Source organism: Artemia sp. Qi Xiang Cuo, chromosome 19 (genome assembly GCF_049724085.1).
Source record: "Artemia sp. Qi Xiang Cuo chromosome 19, ASM4972408v1, whole genome shotgun sequence".
Classification (NCBI taxonomy): domain Eukaryota; kingdom Metazoa; phylum Arthropoda; class Branchiopoda; order Anostraca; family Artemiidae; genus Artemia; species Artemia sp. Qi Xiang Cuo.
Genome location: NC_142812.1, coordinates 21,658,984 through 21,684,177, shown reverse-complemented (window position 1 = coordinate 21,684,177; position 25,194 = coordinate 21,658,984). Strand labels below are relative to the sequence as shown.

Sequence of the window (25,194 nt, the reverse complement as noted above, 5' to 3'; positions counted from 1 at the left end):
GACAACTGCAACGTTGTTTCAGCCTAAGAAACAGCTGTAATAATGTCGTTGAACTTCACATTTTTTACTCCCACGAAATTGCATAATATTTCGTTTTGTTTATTTCAGGCGTGGACGAGTTTTTATTATATTCAATAAATTGGGAGATTCGAGGAGCTCGGCTCTCGGATCGAAACGATAGTACAACAGAAGCACTACCACCCATCTCTAAAGTGATCATGGCAACATGGATTGACTTTGACGCAAGTACGAAATTAACTATTTTTCATTCATCATTTTAAACATAGGGTTAAATGAGATCCTAAATCTGCAGTAAATGCATATTCTGGAAAGCTACAAGACTGATATGTGGGCTTTGCCGAGAATTGAATTAACTTAGCTTTAAAGTTCAGTCGCTACTCGCTGGCGCAATGAAAAGTTTTGTGTGGACTGCGAAGTATCATTAATTCATGGATGTGTGTTTTTTTCAAAGGTGATCGTATCGAACCAATTGTCCTAGAAGATCGGGAGATGGCTCATTTAAACGGAAATTAAAATTTCTAGTGCAATTTTTAAGAGACCAAAAGATTGGAAGGTAACTAGACCGCATCTCTTGCCCCTTTTCCCCCAAAGTCCCGACTCTTTTGGAAGATGCGAATCACGTCGTTTCGTGTATATAAATTACCGTTATGATATAACTTATATTCTTAAGCGCACCCCTGAACCGTTACCGAGGTAAAAGCATTAAGATCAATATGTTGATTTGAGTTTACCACGGCAACAGAAGTGCGCTGAACTTGTAAATCATTCGTCAATTTAGCGAATGCTCATGATAGTTTTTGCGCTAGATGGTCTTATGCTTTCTGTTGATTTTTGTGTTTGAAATTGCATTGCCGCTAAGGCAATTTGCCAAATTTTGTTATTTAAAGCAGTAACGAATAAGAAAAGTTTTTGAACAACGAAATAACGTTATTTTGTAACAACTGAATGTCTCGACTAACCCAGAAACAATAAAAACAAGAACCCAGTGTAAACCCAAGCTCTTGGGTTTGCTCTTTAGTTTAGCTATTCTAGTGGTTTTAACTCAAATAGAATCGTGATAAATAGATAAGTATCACCTTGACCTTAAATTTTTTTGCCATCTCCTTTTTTTGTATATCTTTATTTAGTCTCTCTCTCTCTCTCTCTCTCTCTCTCTCTCTCTCTCTCTCTCTCTCTCTCTCTCTCTCTCTCTCTCTCTCTCTCTCTCTCTCTCTCTCTCTCTCTCTCTCTCTCTCTCTCTCTCTATCCCTCTCTGTCTCTCTCTCTCTCTGATCTCAGTGTTCATCCAAATAACGGTTATAATTGATGTTCTGTTATAGGAACGGGATACCTCTACTGGGTTGATACAGATCATGGCTCGATTCTTAGAATAAAGAAAGATGGCACTGACCGTGAAAAGATTGCAGAGGGATTGAACCAAGTAGAAGGCATTGCTGTTGACTGGATAGCGGGTAAGTTTGGTTTATTCTCCTTTTTCCTTTTTTGAATTTCAAATCTCTGTTAGTGCATTTAATGATTTTGAGAGCAAATATAATATGAAACTAATACTGATGTTGAAATATGACAAAATCTTGTTTTAAATCTCCTAAGTTGAGCTTTAGTACCTTTTTTGCGTCAACCATACCAGCAATTTTGAATAAATGGATATTCATAACGTGGTAAAGTTAACTTAAAAAAAACTTTTTCGCATTATGACCAATGGTCCGTGTAGCGCAGGTGCCGATCTACTTATTCTCTGCCTTTGGCCGGGAATGCATTGCGTGGTTGGGGGCAAATCATCCGAGGCTTCCCGTTTTTCCCCCCAGACTTCTCCAGGTACCCATTTGGAAGTTAACTATACCCAAAGTTAACTGTTAAAATATTATAATATTCTGACTATGGGTTTTCTCAAGAATATGGTTACAACGGAACTAAAATAATTGAAATAATAATTTTTTAAACTATAAACAGTTTTTAGTGTTTAATTTAAAGCTTTAAAAAAATAAAAGATTAAATGTAAGGAATTAAATTTAATTACAAACAGAAAATTTTGTTTGTCCTAGTTGGCAGGTCAGCACTTTAGCGAGAGCTAAATCATCCTACGAGCGACAATATTCTGTATTTTTGATTCTTTGTTTTCACTAGAATCCGGTGAAAAATTTAAGGTGACACGTTTAATAACTGGACTTAGGATTGTTAGAAATCTTTTACCATGGTGTATAATTTGTTTCGCTCTTTCAAATAGTCTATATGGGGACTCTGTACAACCCTCTGTTGCATGGACACAGAAAATTCAGCTTTATCTCAATCAGCAACACCTGGTAGCAACGCCTGAGAGCAAAATTATCCTATCCCGCTTATTTGTTATCGCTATCGTTTAATGGTTGAACGAAAAAAAAATCAGTTGAGCTAGGGAGCGCTCGAAAAGGAGCGTTTAAAATTTTTAATCGCGGTTCTGTCGGAACTAATTTTTGAGCAGTTAACAATATGGCTCGCAATTTGCTGGTGCCAGTTGGTAAAAGTTTTAGAAGAGCATCAGTTTTTCTGGCTACCTGCCCCACGTTTTTAATCACTGGCAACGTCTCTGGCTACGGATTTAGTTGCTCGTAGTTTGTAAACTACAATTTAGCAAGTAACTGCGTTTGGTGAAGGATTGCGTTAACAGAATTGCTGCCTATTCCGTACTTTTCCTAATTATTTACGAAAAATGTCGGCATTTATTAAAACGATTTGACAAAATCCCTAAAATCAATAAATTCCCAACATTTTTCTGACTAAAATTTCCGATCAAATCCTTGGACACGCCAATCTTTTAAAATAATTCTCAAAAAAATGAAGTTTTTCACATTAAGTAAAGAGGTAAAGCTTAAAATGGCCATGAACTAAGTTATATTAGATTTCAACCTTTAGTGCGAACGGATATTGCCGTTTACACTAAGACAGAGTGAAAACGAACTCTGATTTAAGTCTCCCAGAAGGTCAGAGTGTCATTTTTGCTTTACTGAAAACTAATTCGATTGTTTAAATTTAAAGTTCCTTTCGGTTGATTGATTTTCGGTACATCTGAAATGAATGCTTTAAAGAGTAAGAAAAGATATTGTGAATATTTACATATTGTGCCAGTAAAAATGAAAGGATTTATTCAAATATAATTATGCCAAAATAACTTTTTTGAAGTTTTAGCAGTATTTTTTATTTTCTTTTTAATTATGTAGTAAAAAACATGGACGAAAATTGATTAAAAAACATTTTGTATAGGACTATTCTCATTAAGGTGATGTATTTATACCAACATATCACATTTAGAGCAACAACTTCAATCTAACTAAATGTGTCTTCAACTTATAGGAAATATATACTGGACAAACCCTAAATTTGATGTCATAGAAGTTTGTCGTGTAGATGGCAGTCATCGCTATGTTGTTGTTAATGATGACTTGGACAAGCCGTGGGCTATAGCCACAGATCCTAAAAATGGTTATCTCTTCTGGTCCGACTGGGGAAAAGAAAGAATTGAACGCGCAAGACTAGATGGTTCTGGCAGAAAATCTCTTGCTAATGAAACTATGCCCTATGTAACTGGTATTACTTTGGATTCAGAGGTTGGTTTTCCTCTTAATCTATTTTTTTGTCGCGACGGGGGGGGGGCATTTTATGTACAGAGTTGAACTGTCGTATGTAAAAACGTAGTCCATAGTTTATATTAATGTTTTTATTTTAAATGGATTAATTGCTGCTGTTGTCTCCTATACTGGCTTGTATAGCTGGAGAAACCCTTGGACATCTCTTTTTGTCCCATTTCATGTAGCATCACGTTCAATAAAATCTTGTAAATTCAAGTTTTGATTTTTGATCATTTGTTTGTTCATATTATATTTTGATTTTTGGACTGCTGGGTTGAATAGTAGTTGCTTATTATTATTGTTCTTTAGTTGATTTTATAGCTGTCCTTTGGCCACTGGCCAATTTTCAATGAAGTTTGTTTTGAAACTTCAGCATCTTTTTTTTTTAATGTATACTTACGTTTGCACAGTCCATCATTTATTTTTGTTCCCATAGTGGCTATAAAAGTGTTCTAGCGATGAGTAATTTGTATACCATGTGTTATTATTATTTCCCCCTCCCCTCAGGCCTCATCAAATAGAGCGGATGGTCGTTGGAATTTGGGGAAACATTTAATCATAATTTAAGAGTTTTAGTTCCTTTTTGAGGACCGAGAGCCATTTGGGGTGAGCAGCCACTCGTTCAATGCCGTATGTGCCCCTCCCATTTTACCAGCCACATTCACTCAGCCACAAATGGCATCACATAAAAATCTCAAAATAATTTCTTTCATCAGACTGCCTTTTGATTTATAATAGATGAAAAAAATTATAATAACGAATGAAACGTATAATTAAGGCATAGAACAGTTTTTCATTGTCTTGATTGAACGTTTTACCCGCTATTGTGTTCTCATTGTATTTTAATTATAAATGAAACTCTCAAGATAACTGTTTTAACTAAAAAGATCCAAGAAAATTTGCGTCAGAAAATTTGACGTTTCAGTTGCTGGGTCTTTTTTGGCAGGGATGAGTGGCAAGTCGGTTGCCCAGCCTTGCTCCCGCGGGGCCCGATCCTTCGGCCTCGTATTGCTGAGTAGAATATATGTAGACTAAACGTACAATATAGTGATGTCTTCTTTTGTATCATGGAAGCATTTTGAATATAAAGTAATACATAACTTTCATCTGCTTAATTTCTCAGAGCTGGGAGGGATGGGAAAAAATAAAATTTGTCTGAACAGTTTCCCTTATGAACAGTTTGACTTATTTTTGTATTTCAAACTCCATCCCGCCCGCCCTTCAGGAAAATTTACAAAGTCACTATCAATAGTGATTTGAAAAATAGAACCGACTAGAAAACAACTCACACAAATGAAAATTGAAATAAAAATTTGCAGATTAGAGTGGATTATCCTCTTTTAACAAAGGCTCACTTTTAACCCAAAAATACTCCTTCAGGCTAAGAACTTTTAGGATTTTTATTTTGTTCTCTCTATATATATTCCTGTGCCCCTCTATCTCTCTCTCTCTTCTTTTTTTCTCTCTCTTTTTTTTCTCTCTCTCTCTCTTTACTCTCTCTCTCTCTTTACTCTCTCTCTTTCTCTTTACTCTCTCTCTTTACTATCTCTCTCTTTACTCTCTCTCTCTCTCTCTCTCTCCCTCTCTCTCTCTCTCTCTCTCTCTCTCTCTCTCTCTCTCTCTCTCTCTCTCTCCTTCTCACCTTAGTAACTCACTGACCTTGTAACATAAGCAGGCTGACAAAAAGGCGACGCTAGTTTCAACATCAAATTTTACTAACTTATATTTACCTGGAGCCTTATACTCCTGGCCATGGAGTCTGTGTTGAAATATTTTTTATGTAAATTTCTGTTGAATAAATAACTCTAGCTATAAATACAACAATCAAAACTAGCCGTCTGCTAACGTAATAGATCAACTTCCTCACTTCTTGTGAAACCAGAAACTTAGAATTTTAGCCTGAAAAATAACTTCTTAGTGAAAAATGGCAAACTGTAAGAAATGGTTTTTCATCTAGTGTCAAAACATCCGCCATAACGAGTAGATCATTTTAGAAGTACATCTATGGCTCAGGTACATAAATGTCTGAGGATTCAAATTTGAATGACGAACCTTTGCCTTTCTTCCCTACACATATAAATGAATCTAAGACCCCGTGACCTACATTTTGAAAGAATAAGACCCCGTGACCTACATTTTGAAAGAATAAGACCCCGTGACCTACATTTTGAAAGAATAAGACCCCGTGACCTACATTTTGAAAGAATAAGACCCCGTGACCTACATTTTGAAAGAATAAGACCCCGTGACCTACATTTTGAAAGAATAAGACCCCGTGACCTACATTTTTAAATAATAAGACCCCGTGACCTACATTTTGAAAGAATAAGACCCCGTGACCTACATTTTGACAGAATAAGACCCCGTGACCTACATTTTGAAAGAATAAGACCCCGTGACCTACATTTTGAAAGAATAAGACCCCGTGCCCTACATTTTGAAAGAATAAGACCCCGTGAACTAAATTTTGAAAGAATAAGACCCCGTGACCTACATTTTGAAAGAACTTGAGCTCCTTTTGAATGCATAAATACGTTCTAAGACCAAACTGGCTATACATGACGTTCAAAGCAATACGAAAAAATCTAAAAAAAAAGAAATAGAAACCAAGAAAGGAAAGTGATTTTCAGCCAGGGAAAAGGTGTTCTTCTCAACATTGGTCAAGTGGACTTTTTGTTGCCTGTATCCTCCTTTCTTGGTTTCTTAATTATTTCTATTTTCTTAGATATATATTTTCTGTTTTTATCTAACGTCAAACGTTTTTTATTTGATGTTTCTGGAAATGCTCCCACAAACGTCAAACGTCAGTGTAGTCTTAGAACATATTTATGTCAAGCTTACGTGGAGTATTTGACCAATGTTATAAAAAAGAACTTTTCCACTGTCTGAAAATCCCCCTCATTTCTAGGTTTTTTAATTATTTTTGGATTTTCCGGTTTTTTTCAAAAATTCCGAATGCATTTCATGAATCAAAATATTTGTCGCCAGTTTAATTCACTTGTACCATCAATATTTTTTAGAGCCAAGTCGTTTATTGGTGCGACCCTAGAAAAGGGGTAATCGAAAGGATTTCATACGATGGCTCTAATCGGAAGATTCTTCTGGAGAAGCCGATTCTAGGCTACCCTCTGAGAGTCTCTTTCTACAATGACGTCATTTACTGGCTGGATACGTAAGTGGCTATCCCAAAAACTAGTTTTTTTTTCTCCTTCTTGTTTTGATTAATATCGAGACGCTTCTGCATAATCTAATCACCGGAACCAAATTCCACACGGAAATTTATGGATTTCCACATAGAAGTCAATCTTTGAAAAACCAAACTTAAAAACTAGCTACTATTTTAAGCAGCCTGTCTTATCTTGATTTTCAAGGATTATTTATATTAAGCTGTTTCATTTATTATCATATATGTTATTCACATTAAGTTGTTTATATTAAGTTAGTCTATTTGAAAAGTAAGTTATTTAGATGCATCGATTAAGAAAATTATTTTGGATCATTAGAATTACCCAAGGCCTAGTCTGTAAGAAATTGGCAATTACCGTAGCATGCTATTCATCGACTCTACTGATAAGTGAGTTTCAACTTCTGGCAAAATATTCAAAAAAGCTGAAGCACACCATCAATGAGCATCAATGAGCCTTGTGGTAGCGCAGTGGGTTTGATCTCAGATTGTTAATACGGGACCCAGAGGTCGAACCGAGCTTTAGCAACGCACTGCAGGGCCGACACAAGGACCTTAGTGGCCAAGAAGCGTTGTTAATCCGACACAATGCAATGCAACGGGAGACAAAAGATGGCGGAAGAGTTTCATTATTTAATATTTATCCCATTATAAAATGACAAGTTTTCTATATTTCTGTCAATTTTTAAGAATAAAAGAAGCATAAGAAACAACCAGTCTGTATCTATGATTCCCAAACTATGCGTCGTAACACACTAGTGTCTCCCAAAGCATTTGCGAACATTTTAAATTATCTAAAATGTTTAATAATTTAATAATTTTATTAAGTAATAAAATTTAATTATTATTTAGTTTTAAATTATTATAATTAATAATAATATTAAATTATTATAAAATTAAATTATTAAATATTGTAATTAAAAAAAAAATATTATAATATTATATGAAGTATAATATATGATTTATTATATGATCATATATTAAATTATATGAAGTCTCTAGAAATGTAATCTGATTCTTTAAATAGGTTAAGTGGAAAATTACACGACCATATGCGTCTTTAAAAATAAGAAAATCCGGGAACTCGATTTCTAATGCAAAAGATGATTAAACAAGAAGAAGATGTTAACTTGTAGCGTTTTTTTTTTCTTTTTAAAATAACCCACCCCTTTCCCTTTTTTGACAATGTTCCAGGAGGAATACAAAATACGTGGGAGTTCTTATGTATTTCGAGAAAAAATTCTTTGTTAAAGGCTATAATCCATGTTCACTACGACACTTTCAAATGCCGTCTGACGTTATAGACTATATTGACAATAGAAAATATAGCCTATATATTGTATACAGTAATATGTCTACAGTGTAGTCAATATGTACTATATTGACTATAGGTAATATTGATGTACAGGCAATATATATAGACTATATTTGCGTATAGACTGTATAGACTGTTTCTAATCTTTACCAGGTTGCGTCACAATTAGAGAACCTGAAAACTTTCTGCATTTATCTGCAGAAAAAATTTTCCCCGTTTAGCTATCATAACTTATTCATTGTTTTTTTACAACCTCATAGTCTTATGATTAACCAGACTCCCACCAGAGAATAAAAATATGTTGCTAAGAGGAATATGCTTACATTTACAACCTCATATTCTTATGATTAACCAGACTCCCACTAGAGAATAAAAATATGTTGCTAAGAGGAATATGCTTACATTTACAACCTCATATTCTTATGATTAACCATGATATCTTATGATAGACTATATTTGTGTATAAACTGTATAGACTTTCTAGTCTTTGCCACGTTGCGTCACAATTAGAGAACCTGAAAATTTTCCGCATTTATCTGCAGAAAAATTTTGCCCCTTTTAGCTATAATAACTTATTCATTGTTTTTTTACAACCTCATAGTCTTATGATTAACCAGACTCACACCAGAGAATAAAAATATGTTGCTAAGAGGAATATGCTTACATTTACAACCTCATATTCTTACGATTAACCAGACTCCCACTAGAGAATAAAAATATGTTGCTAAGAGGAATATGCTTACATTTATAACCTCATGTTCTTATGATTAACCATGATATCTTATGATAGATGCGTATAGACTGTACAGACTGTTTCTAATCTTTGCCAGGTTGCGTCACAATTAGAGAACCTGAAAATTTTCCGCATTTGATCTGCAGAAAAATTTTGCCCCTTTTAGCTATCATAACTTGTTCATTGTTTTTTTTACAACCTCATAGTCTTATGATTAACCATACTCCCACCAGGGAGTAAAAATATGATGCTATAAGGAATATGTCAAAATTTAGACAATTGAAAAATAAAAATAAACCAGACTCCCACTAGAGAATAAAAATATGTTGCTAAGAGGAATATGATTACATTTACAACCTCATATTCTTATGATTAACCAGACTCCCACTAGAGAATAAAAATATGTTGCTAAGTGGAACATGCTTACACTTACAACCTCATATACTTATGATTAACCAGACTCCCACTAGAGAATAAAAATATGTTGCTAAGTGGAACATGTTCACACTTACAACCTCATATACTTATGATTAACCAGACTCCCACTAGAGAATAAAAATGTGTTGCTAAGAGGAATATGCTTAGATTTACAACCTCGTATTCTTATGATTAACCAGACTCCCACCACAGAATAAAAATATGTTGCTAAGAGGAATATGCTTACATTTACAACCTCATATTCTTATTATTAACCAGACTCCCACTAGAGAATAAAAATATGTTGCTAAGAGGAATATGCTTACAGTATCAATTGTCTATGGTTTAGTGTTGACTTTTGCCAGTCATGTATGAACTTAGATGTTCCAAAGTTCATAAAAATTTCTTATAATATTATTATAAATCTTTGTTATTTATTTAAGAACAAAATCATAGCATAAATTATTAACTTTTCTAATTTACACGTCTTTTTTAAACTAGGGCTACATTTCTATTTACTCCTATTAATGTTTGCCCCCTTCTCTTACAGCCCCTTTTACAATGGCAGCATAATGGGAGTTCCTCTTTCAAATCTATCAGATGTATCAGTGTTTCGATCTGACATGAAAACACCACTAATGGACTTAAAAGTTTATTCAAAAGACAACCAGAAGGGGGATAACCCATGCGGCTTTGATAATGGTGGCTGTTCAAAATTATGTTTATTTAATGGCACATCTCCTGTCTGTGCTTGTGCTCATGGACGCGTGTCAGTGGATGGGAAAAGCTGTGAACGTGAGTCACCATTTTTATTCGGTATCTTAGAAATATTTTTATGACACAACTGAAAAATTTGGAAAGGAATTTTTATTAGTAAAATCAAAGAGAAAACGATTGAACATTTGTATAACAACAAGGTGTCCTCACTGCAAGGGAGGAAAATCGTTTAAAAAAATATGCTTCAAAATAAAAAATAGGTACTAAAAAACACCTGGACACTACAAAACAAATGTACACACCAAAATTTAATAAAAGTAAAATCAGAAAAAAATACAGATATACTGTTGAGTTACTCGTCTCAAATCTAGAAAGTTAATAAACTGACCGTTAGATGTCCATAATAAGGGTGTTTACTCCAACTGAAATTAACAACTGAACAAATGAAATTAGTGAGTCCAAAAGGAAATTTCTCTTGTAAAGAAAAAGAGAGAGACAGAGTAAAAAAAAGAAAAATCAATTCTAGCAATCTCAATTTCTTGCTATTTCCCCCAGGATTTTCTTTTCAATGCCGTATTCGATTAGGTTTATTGTTTCCACCTCTTTTGTTTTATTAAGAATTTCTGTATTTTCGAATAAGATCCGAATGATATCGAATAAGATCGAATAAGGTATGGGAGTTTGCGGTAATTTTTAGAACTCGAAGCATACAGAAAGTAAAAACTCAGAACATTTTGTCCCAAGATCTAACTTACGCCGTCAGAGAACGAATTCTTGTAATATAAATGAAGATTTGTTATGTAATTAATAAATATTACATTTTTTAATCCTATAAAAAACAGTAGATCAATTCTTCTTTTTCATAATTTCAACTTTTCCAGACTATGATGAATTTGTTGCATTCAGTTCTGTGGTTCGAATAGAAACAATTAATGTCGATGTTGATCAAGCTTTGAATGCACCATTCCCACCTATTGAAGATAAGAATTTAACAAGAAACGTGATCGGATTAACATACGATTACAGACGGAGGAAGCTATACTACTCGGATGTTCGAAGAGGAAGCATTAATATGGTTCATTTCGATGGTACTGGTCATACCATACTTCTAGATCGTAAGTTGACTCAGAATATAAATTGTTATTATTTTATTTTTTATCGTATTTATCTATTTTTTTTTATTGTTGCGCTGGGTGGCGTGAAATATCAATGGCGCTGGGTGGTGTGAAATATCAATGGCGCCAATTGTTTTTAATTCGGATTAAACTCCCTGTCTTAAGTGTTTTTACGTGTCAGTTTTCCATACTCTTTGGGGAGGGCGAAGTCAGAATTTAATTTAAAAGAGGTTCTACCAGTGGAAGGGAGGGGTATCTGAATCCTTGGCCAACTTCATCAATCGTCTTTATATATCTTTCCATATTCAAGAAGCATGATCATCTGATTATACCAGAGTAAATCGAAAGTTGTTTTCAAAACTCAGTGAGATTTCAAACTTAGCCATATAGAAAAATGTATATTTACAGCCTGTTTTAACAATGTTTAGTTACGGTCCTACATTTATGAGAAGGGGGAACTAACCTGAACTCCTCATTCCTCAGGCTTGTAACAAAAAAAAGTTCAGTTGTCTATTGGTCGTAAATCTCTAATTAAATGTTCTCCAGGTAATTCTTTGTAAAAAAAAAACTTACTTCAAATCACAGTTCATATATTATCCAGTATGATCATTCTCTATCTCACCCATTATAAAAACCCGGACAGGGGTGCGAGTGCTCCGGAGAAAGTTTTTGCAGATAGAAACATGTTAGACATGCTAGACAGTTTCCGACTGTTTCCATCAAAGTGCATTGAAACAAACGGAAATAAAGCTAATGCAGAAACAGGCTAAACAAGCTAAGGCAGAAAGAAGTGGGAGGAGCTTTTTGTTCACGAAGACCAGAAATGATCTGCGATAAGCTTACTGGTATATTCTGTCTACTGTGCTTCAAATACTAAAGGAGTGTCTTTCAAGGGAGTGTCTTTCAGAACAGCCTTCGACGTCTATGTAAAAACTATTCTCCTTATCTTTTCATCGAAGACCGGCAGTACTGTTTTTATAACCTGTTTTCTTTCTTTTTTCATTTTTTTTTCTTTTTTTCTTTCTTTTTTCTTTTATCAGAATCAGCGGTCTGTTGGTTGTTAGCTGTAAGAGGTGGAAATTCAAAATCATTTTCTGGTACAGAGACTGTGAAAAAGAAAGTTCTTTTGAAGTTGGTAAAAAATTTCCATCAATTTTGCACCAAGACATGAAATCAATTTCTTTTTTAGTGTACTAAATTTTCATTAATTAAATTTCTATAAATTTCCATTATGCTAATTCCCATCTCTAGTCTTCTTGTCGTAAACACAGTTGTAATTTTGAAATAAAAGATTACGTTCGTGTGCTTATCCACACAAAGGTAGAAGAGATTGGAATCTCTTAACATAAATTTTAGACCGATAGCCTGCCTCGAAATTGTAGACATCACTATCTTAAAAGTTATGTAAGACATTTTAGCCCCCCCCCCCCCCCTGCTTTCTTAAAGGATTTTGTAGGTGCTGCGAGGACAATTATGGAAAATTTCAACTTTGCGAAAAGGAGCGGGGAGTCGAATATGAAGTTAAAGACGGGATAAAAATTCAGAAAAAAACGGAGAGAAAACGGAAGAAAAAACTTTTTCAAATGGAATTTATGTTTTAGAAACGAACATAAATTATTTTGTACATTAGGGGATAGGAGATATATTAGGTGATATCCCCCCTCACTGTTTACTAAAGTTTAGCTTATGCGTTATTTAGAGTATAATTAGTATCTGTAATGTGGAAGTTTTAGTATAAGCGGTGGGGGGGGGGGGGTGATGGAGTGGTACCTTTCCTCACATATAGGTTAATTTTTGATCGTTTAAATTTTCAACGTCATAAATTACTTTTTTTTAAAACAAAATCTTGAGGGAAGGAGGCTCTTATCTGTATTTTTGAATAGAATACCTGAAAGGAGTTAGGAGAAGGGAGGGGGAATTTGTTATAAGTTAAAGCATGCAAAAAGGAGAAACTAGGGGGAGTTAGTCCTCTACCAAAAATGGATACCCAACTTTTGGTTTTGGGCAACACTTTCTCGTTTTACTATCCACCAAACGAGGTTTTTGAATGAATATCAAGCTTTAACTGGGGGGGGGGGGGTCATGATAGATTAATTTCTGGCGTTTTCAATTTTTAACGTCATTAATTAGTTTTGGTTGTAAAAAAGATTGTATAGGGAAGGAGGGGGGATCTTCCGGAATCTCATCATTTGCATGTCTTTTTTATTTCCGAAGAATGTTGGTATTTTTTTTTATAGAATCCTGGAAGGGTAGATGTGAGACGGGGGGGGGGGGGGTGTCACCCCACCTGAAGGTCAATTCCAGATAGCGACAGAAAATCATGCCAATATCTTTTTTTCCTTCTGTTTGACTTGAGCGTTCTTACAGTGAATCTTTGATTAATTTTCTTACAAAAATGTACGTTTGTTCTTTTCCCTTTTTCTTTTGGTGTTAGTCTTTTTAGTTATTGGACCCTTTGTATCTTGGGCCTCATTTTCTTTTATCATTGATTTCCTTCTATTTGAAGACTGGCAGAAAAATAAGTAAACCTTTTAGGAAGCAAAATGATTTGAAGAAAAATTATTTTAATGAGCAATTTAATGAAAGACTAAAAGATTTCAAGAAGGAAATTGGTGAAAAGATGATCTATTGGTCTTTAATAACAAGGATATTGAAGAAAAAAAAAATTAAATATAGATAAAAAGAACGCAAAAAGAATACGTATTATCATTCTTAACCCTTAAAGTAGTGTGGAAAATAAAGTTTCAGAGGTTGAAGAGATTTAGAAATGCCCTGAAGAAATGTCTACGTACGAAAAGGGAGAGGGGAAGGGGGTCAAGGAGGAATTTCATAAGGTTGGTGCCACCCCATCCTCTTAATAAATCTTCCAGTCCCCTAGAAATATCTTTTAAGTCCCTAGTCCTTTCTCAATGATGGTTTTAGACAGACTTTACAAAGCCTTCTAATATGAGGGAATGAATTGAGGTGATTCTGTATTATTTTTTTTTTAAATTTCAGACCAAGGTGCTATCGAGGGTCTGGCTTATGATTTCCCCCGCGATGCCCTTTTCTGGACTTCTTCCAGTGATGCTACAATTAGCAGACTCTTTTTGAATTCAAGCGATGCCCCGATAGACAAAATTATCAAACTTACAACGCAAGATGCTCTACGAGGGATTTCTGTAGATAGTTGTGACTCGTAAGTAGTTTTTTTGTTATTATTAATTCTAAAAAAAATGTTTTAAAAATGTAGCCAATAATATTTTATATCTTTATATCTATCATAATATATACAATTGCGTTTAAAAGTGTTAAATCCTTTTGGTATCCGTTATGCCGGGAGGAACCTCTGATATTGACTTCGCAGACGATGTAGCTGTCCTTAGTGACAATCTTGACCAACTTAAGTCTGCACTCGAGACACTCCTTCACTGCTTCTAGAGTAGGGCTGCAAATGAACTGAAAGAAAACAGAGATAATGCCCATAGATCAGACTGCTTCGACGATACCCTTACCTGTTGAGATTAATGGCCAAGCTGTTGACTTGGTGAGGCAGTTCGCATAACTCAGATCAATTATATCCTCAAATGGCACACTTGACCTCGACATTTCTGCCAGATCAACCAAGGCTAACTCTGTATTTGGACGCCTCCTGAGGGCAGTTCTCCTTAAACCACAAATTAGTCGCCTAACCAAAGCTCGAATTTACAACGCCACAGTCTCAATCATCATGCTATATTCTTCTGAAACGTGGCCGATAACTCAGACACAGCTACGAAAAGTCAATGCCGTTCAAACTAGACACAGGCATTGAATAGAAGGCTTCAAATGGTATGATCAGATCCGCAATACTGAGATCCTGACGACCTTCAAGCTGCAAAATCGCTCTACTCAAGTAGAAACTTGTTCCTTAAGGTGGTACGGCCACCTACCTCGCCTCCCGCCAAGCACTCCTGCAACGATCATCACGGATTTCAACTCCTCGGAAAATGGCTGGTGACGTCCTAGTGGGAGACCGCGCACCAGGTGGGCTGATGTAATAAACCAACGACTTCTCAGCCGCAATATCAACCCAAACGAGGCCCCATCACTTGCCCGAGACAGGACCACCTAGAGAAGACTGACGGCGCTGTCAACTAGTTCCATCTATGCTGGCGACCCTACTGAGCAAGAACGTTAAGTAAAAAAGAGAAGTTTAAACATAGCTAGAACATTTTTTATGAACAGAAAAGTCTTTAGAGTAGAGAAAACTCGTATAGATTTTGGGGAACAAATGGTAAATTCACAGGTCGCCTGAAGTACTACTACTTCTAACAACTCACTGGAGCACCAAACCACCTAAGGCCAACACAGCTGCACATGCTCCTCCTCCATACCAATCTATTCAAAGCTTCACTCTTAACCACGTTCTATGAAGTTCCATTGCCTTTTAGATCTGTCTGTATGCCCTCTTCTTATCCCATTCGGGGACAGCCTTCTACTCGTTTGGCCCTTGATGGATGGCCAAAAAAAAAAAAAATCTCCGGCAATTGTCATTCTTCAGTCGTAAAACGTGTCCTAGCCATCTCAGTATTCCTTTCATCATAACCCTAGAAAGGAGGATAGAGCCCCATTTTTTGTTCAGCTTGTTGTTTGACAAATATAAATAAGCTTACTTAGATATGCTTAGAACCTCTAAATTTACTCCAGAAGATAATATAAATCCCCGAAAAGTCGGTCTTGCGTCTCAAATTTCTTAGTTAGACTCAAATCTCACTAAAAACAAATTGTGACTTTTGAAAATTTATTTTTTGCTTATCAGAATTACTTATTATATTACAATTTTATATATTTATTTATATTATATATGTTCTTTTTATTATTACTTATGATTTTTATTATAATTTATTATATTTGTATCTTCAGTTTTATGTAATATTTCCAGACGCGTTTATTGGACCAATTGGAACAAGAGATCACCAGCTATACAACGTGCTTACACTACCGGACTCGAAGTTCAGTCAATAATAACAACTGATATTAATATGCCAAATGCTCTGACTTTGGATTTAAGGGCTCAGAAGCTTTATTGGGCAGATGCTAGGCTGGATAAGATTGAAAGAGCAGAATTAGATGGGTCCAATCGTGTGGTAACATTTTTTTTAATGCTATTATTCTCACTGAAGTAACTCTAATAGCTTCTTTTCCCTACTTTTTTTTTTTTTTTTTTTTTTTTTTTTTTATTATTATTATTATTATATATTGAGGCTTGTCTCTCTGTTGGTTTTTTTATACTGCTGTTTTTTTCTGAAGTTTATCGAAAAAATCGAACTTTGTGCATCTTTTATATAGAACACTTTAGGGAAATGACGCCAAACAAGCTACGCTTCGGGGTCCAAACTACCGTTAGCAGTGCTTTTTAAAAAAAATTTCTATCATGAACAAAATGATAAACGACTGAAATGTGCCACTTTTTCTTAAAAGGAACCCTGGCACACGGAGTTACTGTAGATAGCTCAATCCATCTTAATATACATAATATTGTGAGGAATCTTCCCTCTCCCCATCTTAATTCCAGCTTAATATACATAATATTGTGAGGAATCCTCCCTCCCCCATCTTAATTCCAGCTTAATCTACATAATGTTGTGAGGAATCCTTCCTCCCCCTATCTTAATTCCATCTTAATATACATAATATTGTGAGGAATCGTCCCTCACCGATCTTAGTTCCATCTTAATATGCATAATACTGTGAGGAATCCTCCCTCTCCCATCTTAATTCCATCTTAATATACATAATATTGTGAGAAATTCTCCCTTCCTCCATCTTAATCCTATCTTAATATACAAAATATAGTGAGGAATCCTCCCTCCCCCCATCTTAATTCCATCTTAATATACATAATATTGTGAGGAATCCTCCCTCCCCCATCTTAATTCCATCTTAATATACATAATATTGTGAGGAATCCTCCCTTCCCCTTTTGATTCTGTCAATTGTTTCTGTTCTCTCATATGAGTCTCCTTTGCCTTTTATAAAGGAACCCTGGCAAACGGAGTTACTGCAGATAGCTCAATCCGTCTTAATATACATAATATTTTGAGGAATCCTCCCTCACCCCATCTTAATTCGATCTTAATATACATAATACTGTGAGGACTCCTCCCGCCCCCCATCTTAATTCTATCTTAATATACATAATGTTGTGAGGAATCCTCCCTCCCCCATCTTAATTCCATCTTAATATACATACTATTATGAGGAATCCTCCCTCCCCCCATCTTAATGCCATCTTAACATACATAATACTGTGAGGAATCTTCCCTCCCCCTTTTGATTCTGTCAATTGTTTCTGTTCTCTGTACATGTGAGTCTCCTTTACCTTTTATTGTGTGATCGGAACTAATATTCAAAATAAATAGTGATTTCAATATATCTGTCAATAATAATCCACTAGCCAATTAGCCTGTTGGGCAACAAGCATAAACAAAATTAAAAAGGAACCCTAACATATACTGTTTTTCGAGGACTGGAGGAAACAGTTTGCCACTTCCTTCCAAACTCAAGATTTTTAAGTCCCCTCCCCCCTCCCCAAAAAAAGTCAGATGGTTCCAACTCGATCCGTGAGACAAAGCAGAACTTACTATGCAAAATACTTATAAAATTCATGTCTAGTGAAACCTACTGACTGAACATAATCTATTATGAGATATAGTCGCTTGCCCTTAGGCTTCTGGCGCAAGAAAAACTTAAACAACAGAACGTATGCTCTCTTGTGAGCATCTGTAAACCAAATGACTCTGAACTGACTGCAAAGAAGTCTTCGGAGAAACTGTTTCCTGACTTTTATAACATCCCAGGGCAGTTTTCGAATTAAAGATTGGCTGGGAGGTGTTATGGACGTTTAAGGATTATATAAAGTAAAACATGTATATCTACTGTTAAGATATAATTCCGATTTAATATCTGCTATATCACCATATGTCTAAGAGTGCATTTTATATATTCAACAATCTTTTATTTAATTTTTTTTTTGGTAGGTGTTGTCAAAAGTTACGCCACATCATCCTTTTGACCTGGCAGTATACGGTGACCAGCTTTTCTGGACCGACTGGGTCCTTCACGCCGTGTTAAGAGCTAACAAGTTCACTGGGGAGGACGTTACTTGGCTTCGAAAGGATGTTGCTCGACCTATGGGTATTGTTGCTGTTTTTGACGACACAAGTGATTGTAAGCTATTTTTGGTTCCCTTTTTATTGTGATTTTAGTATATTTCTTATATATGCATTTAAAAAAGAAAAAATGAATTCAGTTACATTTGTAGGAAAAGGATTTAGAGTCATAGTCGTGGCATTTCAGGATCCAGACATAACATTTGTGTTGAGTAGTGGAAAAGGGGCATAAATCCTTGTAATCAACGCATCTACTAGGAAGTGTGGCTGATTTAGACAAAATTTGTTTAAAGTGAAAGCTAATCTCCACACCGCGTTTTTTTGGAGCTCGGACCAAATCTACCTCTCTAGTGTCCCTAAGTTCTTTTAATCAGCGGAGGTGGTGGCATCAACCAAAACTTGAATCTGGGAATCAGCTAGTGCTTTTCATGGGTTTTCTGTGATCCAAGACGAATCCATTCTCTAAAGGGGTTGGGGGAGAGGGTTCTTCTCAATTCAAGTCATCAATATATCTACCAAAGTGTTGGGTCTCAGCAAAACTTACTGAAACTGTTGATGCCGTGAGATTATGTCTTTTGGGAGTCCACTAGTATTTCAACCTCTATGGGGGAGGATGATTCAAGTCCGTAAATTTTGTCATTAGCACGTCTATAAGAAGAGGCGTCAGGTTCCAACCAAATTTTGCCTTAAGTAAAAGCTAGGCTCATGGTTGTACCTTCTTAGGCTCTCCAACTCATATGACCTCTGCTGGGGATGGAAATAGAACAGTGTTGCATTTGCATCCATCACTGGTAGGCACTAGCGAAAATTTGGCTAACATTTGTCTTCATATCTGTAAACGAGCTGTTTTTTGGATGGCTTATAACCACAGGTAATCGTCCACATATGTAATCAAAACGAAAACTTTATGAATCCATAGCCCCATAAAAAGCAACATTCAGTGTATCTATTTTCTCATTACTGTGTATGTAAAAATATTTTAAGAGTTGTCAAATCGCACGGCAAACGGCAAATTACAAGCCGAACTTGTAAGTTTTTAACCGAAAGACATAGTCACAGGGGGTGCTCCGCAACTGTGGTCAATTGGTCGCGGATACTGTCACCTCACAGGACGTTTGCTGTAAAAACTAGTTAAGGTTTACACTCATAAGACGTTTTTGATGTCTCTGTCGACAGATCAGCTCCAAATTTGGACGTCGAGTTTGGGGACGCTCAAGCATGAAGTAAAAACAGCTCCAAATTTGGACGTCGAGTTTAGAGACGCTCAAGCATGAAGTAAAAAAAAGCTCCAAATTTGGATGTTGAGTTTAGGGAGGCTCAAGCATGAAGTAAAAAAAAGCTCCAAATTTGGACGTCGAGTTTAGGGACGCTCAAGCATGAAGTAAAAAAATCTCCAAATTTGGACGTCGAGTTTAGGGACGCTCAAGCATGAAGTAAAAAAAAGATCCAATTTTGGACGTCGAGTTTAGCGACGCTCAAGCATGAAGTAAAAAAAGCTCCAAATTTGGACGTCGAGTTTAGGGAGGCTCAAGCATTAAGTAAAAAAAGCTCCAACTTTGGACGTCGAGTTTAGGGACGCTCAAGCATGAAGTAAAAAGAAGCCCTAATTTGGACGTCGAGTTTAGGGAGGCTCAAGCATGAAGTAAAAAAAGCTCCAAATTTGGACGTCGAGTTTAGGGATGCTCAAGTATGAAGTAAAAAAAAAGCTCCAAATTTGGACGTCGAGTTTAGGAAGGCTCAACCATGAAGTAAAAAAAAGCTCCAAATTTGGACGTCGAGTTTAGGGACGCTCAAGCATGAAGTAAAAAAAAAGTTCCAAATTTGGACGTCGAGTTTAGGGAGGCTCAAGCATGAAGTAGAAAAAGCTACAAATGTGGACGTCGAGTTTAGGGATGCTCAAGCATGAAGTAAAAAAAGCTCCAAATTTGGACGTCGAGTTTAGGGACGCTCAAGCATGAAGTAAAAAAAGCTCCAAATTTGGACGTTGAGTTTAGGGACGCTCAAGCATGAAGTAAAAAATAGCTCCAAATTTGGACGTCGAGTTTAGGGAGGCTCAAGCATGAAGTAAAAAAAGCTCCAAATTTGGACGTCGAGTTTAGGGAGGCTCAAGCATGAAGTAAAAAAAGATTTCAGAGAAATAAGTTGAGTCGTCGGACTCTTCATTTCCTATAATAATTAATGTATCAATACGAAAGCTTAAATCTGTGTTACTTTTAGCGAAGTTATATTGAAATAAGTTATTCTGTGACAGATGTGAAATAGACATTTTTGATGTCTCTGTCGACAGACCAGCTCTAAATTTGGACGTCGAGTTTAGGGAGGCTCAAGCATAAAGTAAAAAAAGCTCCAAATTTGGACGTCGAGTTTAGGGACGCTCAAGCATGAAGTAAAAAAAGCTCCAAATTTGGACGTCGAGTTTAGGGACGCTCAAGCATGAAGTAATAAAAGCTCCAAATTTGGACGTCGAGTGTAGAGAGGCTCAAGAATTAAGTAAAAAAAAAGCTCCAACTTTTGACGTCGAGTTTAGGGACGCTCAAGCATGAAGTAAAAAAAAGCCCAAATTTGGACGTTGAGTTTAGGGAGGCTCAAGCATGAAGTAAAAAAGCTCCAAATTTAGACGTCGAGTTTAGGGATGCTCAAGCATGAAGTAAAAAAAGCTCCAAATTTGGACGTCGAGTATAGGGACGCTCAAGCATGAAGTAAAAAAAAAGCTCCAAATTTGGACGTTGAGTTTAGGGACGCTCAAGCATGAAGTAAAAAAAGCTCCAAATTTGGACGTCGAGTTTAGGGATGCTCAAGCATGAAGTAAAAAAAGCTTCAAATTTGGACGTAGAGTTTAGGGACGCTCAAGCATGAAGTAAAAAAAACTCTTAATCTGGACGTCGAGTTTAGGGAGGCTCAAGCATGAAGTAAAAAAATGCTCCAAATTTGGACGTCGAGTTTAGGGACGCTCAAGCATGAAGTAAAAAAAAGCTCCAAATTTGGACGTCGAGTTTAGGGAGTCTGAAGCATGAAGTAAAAAAAAGCTCCAAATTTGGACGTCGAGTTTAGGGACGCTCAAGCATGAAGTAAAAAAAGTTACAAATTTGGACGTTGAGTTTAGGGACGCTCAAGCATGAATTAAAAAAAAGCTTCAAATTTGGACGTCGAGTTTAGGGAGGCTCAAGTATGAAGTAAAAAAAAAATTTCAGAGAAATAAGTTGAGTCGTCGGGCTCTTCATTTCCTATAATAATTAATGTATCAATACGAAAGCTTAAATTTGTGTTACTTTTAGCGAAGTTATATTGAAATAAGTTATTCTGTGACAGATGTGAAATACAATGAAAAAATAAGAAGTAGAATTGAATAAACTATAACCTGCACTGTAACTTCTAATTTAAAATCAAATGAGACCCATATGAATTTAATACGACCACCCATTTCATAAAAACCTTATATGCCCCCTGGGCATAACTCAAAACCCTTGTAACTCCAATTTCAACCAAATGAGCCACCTCTAAAGCATATACAACCATCCCTTCCATAAGTACCTTAAATGCCCCTGGGACATATCCTACAAACCTCGCCCCTAAGTTCTTGTGGTTTGTATCAACCTCAAAAGCTTTGTTATATGATATTTGGACTATTTTGAATAAAAAGCCTTTCTCAACATATCTATTGGGTACATCTTAGGAAAACACGACATGTTTGTGTGTGTATGTGTGTGTCGGGGGGGGGGGGGGTAGTTGCGCTTTGATCACTTTTACTCTTAAAAAGGGCACTAGAACTTATGATTACAAATCCAATGAGTACCCTCCAAAGCAAACACGACCACCATTTTTATAAGGAACGCAAATGCCCAAAGGGCATAACTTACAACCCTCTCCTTGAGAACTATAGGGGGGGGGGGTGTATTCCTCACAGACATAATTTCCAAAACCTTCAACTACGATGGATAAAATAGTAATCTCCGAATTTTGATTGGAGGTGTTAAGGCAAATGCTGAGCGTGGAGGGGGGGAGGACTGTTTGATTTCAAAGCACTTTGACTCTTAAAAGTGATATAATAACTTTCAATTTCAAATCAAATAAGCCCCATCTGATGTTTATTCGACTGCAGTACGTTATAACCTTATATGCCCCTCATGAAGGAGCTTACAATCCTGTCGTCAGAGTACTGTGGGGATGTATCATCCCTAGAGACATCATTATATGTTCTTTGGACTATTTGAAAAAAAATCGCTATCTCATAATTTCAATCAGATGTGTCTGGTGAAAGGAGGGGAGGTAGGAGAGGGGAGGGGGGCTGAATCGCGTCCATCAATTTTGGCACTTAAAAAAGAACTATAAATTTCAAGTATTAACCAAATGAACTTCTTCTGAAATTAAACTACAATCCCATCCATGGAAACCTCAAATACCCTCTGGTCATAGATTACAACCCTTGTCTCGTATCTCTGGGGTTTGTTTCAACTCAAAAGCCTTGTTATATGATATTTAGACTGTTTTGAATAGAATGGCTATTTCAAAATTTCTTTTTAGATGCATTTCGGGACATTATGACGTGTGTGTGTGTGTGTGTGGGGGGGGGGGTAGCTACCCTCCAATCACTTTGATTCTTAAAAAGAGCACCAGAGTGTATGACTACTAATCCAATGAGACCCCTCCGAAGTTTATATGACCACGCTTTCTATAAAACCTTATATGCTCCCAGGGTATAACTTACAACCTTTGCCCTGGGGGCCGGGGGTATTTGTTATCCTCAAAGACATTTTTCCAGACCTTTCAAGTATGTTGAACAAAATTATCTCAAAATTTTGATTGGAAATGTTTGGGGAAATGATGGGCGAGGGGGGGGGGGGCATTCGCCCTTCGATCGCTTTTGACTAAAAAAAGACACTAGCCCTCTGAATTTCCAATCGAATGAGCCCTTTTTGAAGATTCTACGACAAAACTTCATGTAAAACTCTATATGGCTTAAGGGTATAACTTACTACCATTTTACTGAGGGCTATGGGTGGGGGGGGGGTTGTCGTCCCCAAAGACATAATTTCCAGACCTTTCAACTACGTTGAAAAAAATGGCCATATCAAAATGTTAATAGGAAATGTTTGGGGAAATGGTGGGCGCGGGGGGTGGGGCTGTTTCTCCCTCCGATCACTTTCGACTATTAAACAGGGCAATTTCCCTCTCAATTTCCAATCAAATGAGCCCTTTTTGAAGTTTTTACGATAACGCTTTCTATAAAAACCTTATATGCCCCCAGGGCATAACTTACAACCTTAACCCTGAGGGCTTTGGGGGGGGGGGTTGTCCTACTCAAAGACATAATTTCCAAACCATTAAACTACGTTGAACAAAATGGCTATCTCAAAATTTTTATTGGATGTGTTTTGGGAAATGGTGGGCGTGAGAGGGGGGTTAGTTCTCCTCCAATCACTATCTACTATTAAAAAGGGCACTAGCCCTTTAAATTTCCAATCGAATGAGCCCTTTTTGAAGTTTCTAATACAGCGCTTTCTATAAAAACCTTATAAGCCTCCAGGACATAACTTACAACCTTTTCCCTGAGGACTGTGGGGGGGGGAGGTTGTAATTTTCAAATACCTAATTTCCAGAACTTTCAACTACGTTGAACAAAATAATTATCTCAAAATATTGATAGCTTAGGTTTTAGAAAATCGTGAACGTGAGAGGAGTGTTAATTGCTCCTCGACTTCTTTCGAGTAGTAAAACGGGCACTAGCCATTTCAATTTCCAATCGAGTGAACCCTTTTTGAAGTCTCTATGAGAACGCTTTCTATAATAACCTCATATGCCCTCAGGGCATAACTTACAACCCTTGCCCTGAGGGCTGTGGGTGGAGCGTCATTCTCAGACATAATTTCCGAACCTTTCTACCAAGTGGAACAAAATGGCTATCTCAAAATTTTGATTGGATCTGTTTGGGGAAATGATGGGCGTGGAAGGGGTGTTAGTTGCCTTCCAATCACTTTCGACTATTAAAAAGGGCACTAGCCCTTCCAATTTTCAATCGAATGAGCCCTTTTCGAAATTTCTACGACAACTTCTTCGGTACGAAGTGGCCTGGTCTAAAAAAAAAAAAAATAATACATTGTGCCAACTTCGTTCTTTACGTAGGCAGCGCTATTGCGCTGCCTATGAGAGTTTGACTTTCTGGGGGTGTTTCCCCCCTTTTTGAAAATCAGGCAAATGTTCTCAGGCTCTCAGCTTTTGATGGGTGACATTTCAGCTTCATGAATTTTATATATTCAGAATCAGCATAAAAAGCTAATGCTGTTGATGCATCAATTGTTATCAAAGTCCTTTTTTTTAGAGTTTCGGTTCCTATTTGGCCGAGCCACTCCTTACTTGCAGTTCGTTACCATGATCTGCTTGATGAGAATGATGAGAAAAGCAAAGCTAATAGCCTCGGATTTTGAAAGGCTGGACCGGCAAATATGGTAATATGGTGATTAACTACAGTTAGCTTCAATAGACTAATATGGTAATTAGCTACAATAAGAGACTAGAGTAAACTTGTCGTAAATAAGATTCAAATCTTCCAGGCTCTCTTAATAAATGTCGGGTTCTCAATGGCGGGTGCGAAGATATTTGCCGTCTCACTGAGAAAGGTGCAGCTTCATGCCACTGCTTCACAGGAAGAGTACCACTAGTTCAAGACCCGCGTCGTTGTGTCAGTTATGCGGTGAATTGTAGCACAAATGAATTTGCTTGTAGCTCAGGAAAATGTATACCTTATGAGCTGACCTGTGATGGCGTACCCCAGTGCCCTGACTTATCTGATGAATTGCCAAGCTATTGTGGTAATTGTTTTGGTTTTATCTAGTTTTATTTAAGGATGTTTTTGCTTCATCACTTTAATGGTGAATTCCAACCAAATAATTGTAGGTTCAAAGTGTTTTTCAGGAAATTCCAAACAATTGTACTTGCAATTTACGTTTAAGCTACAGATAA

At 36.4% G+C, this 25,194-nt stretch overlaps 1 protein-coding gene across 1 annotated transcript in view; it reads left to right on the top strand.

Moving 5' to 3' along the window:
* LRP1 (LDL receptor protein 1) overlaps positions 1 to 25,194 on the top strand; it is a 654,607-nt gene that overhangs the window by 338,475 nt on the left and 290,938 nt on the right. Inside the window, 10 exon segments of the mRNA XM_089105022.1 lie at positions 109 to 246; positions 1,341 to 1,472; positions 3,349 to 3,602; positions 6,644 to 6,795; positions 9,823 to 10,067; positions 10,871 to 11,104; positions 14,102 to 14,282; positions 16,008 to 16,212; positions 18,106 to 18,295; positions 24,786 to 25,043. Coding sequence (XP_088961148.1) covers positions 109 to 246; positions 1,341 to 1,472; positions 3,349 to 3,602; positions 6,644 to 6,795; positions 9,823 to 10,067; positions 10,871 to 11,104; positions 14,102 to 14,282; positions 16,008 to 16,212; positions 18,106 to 18,295; positions 24,786 to 25,043 — 1,989 coding nt within the window.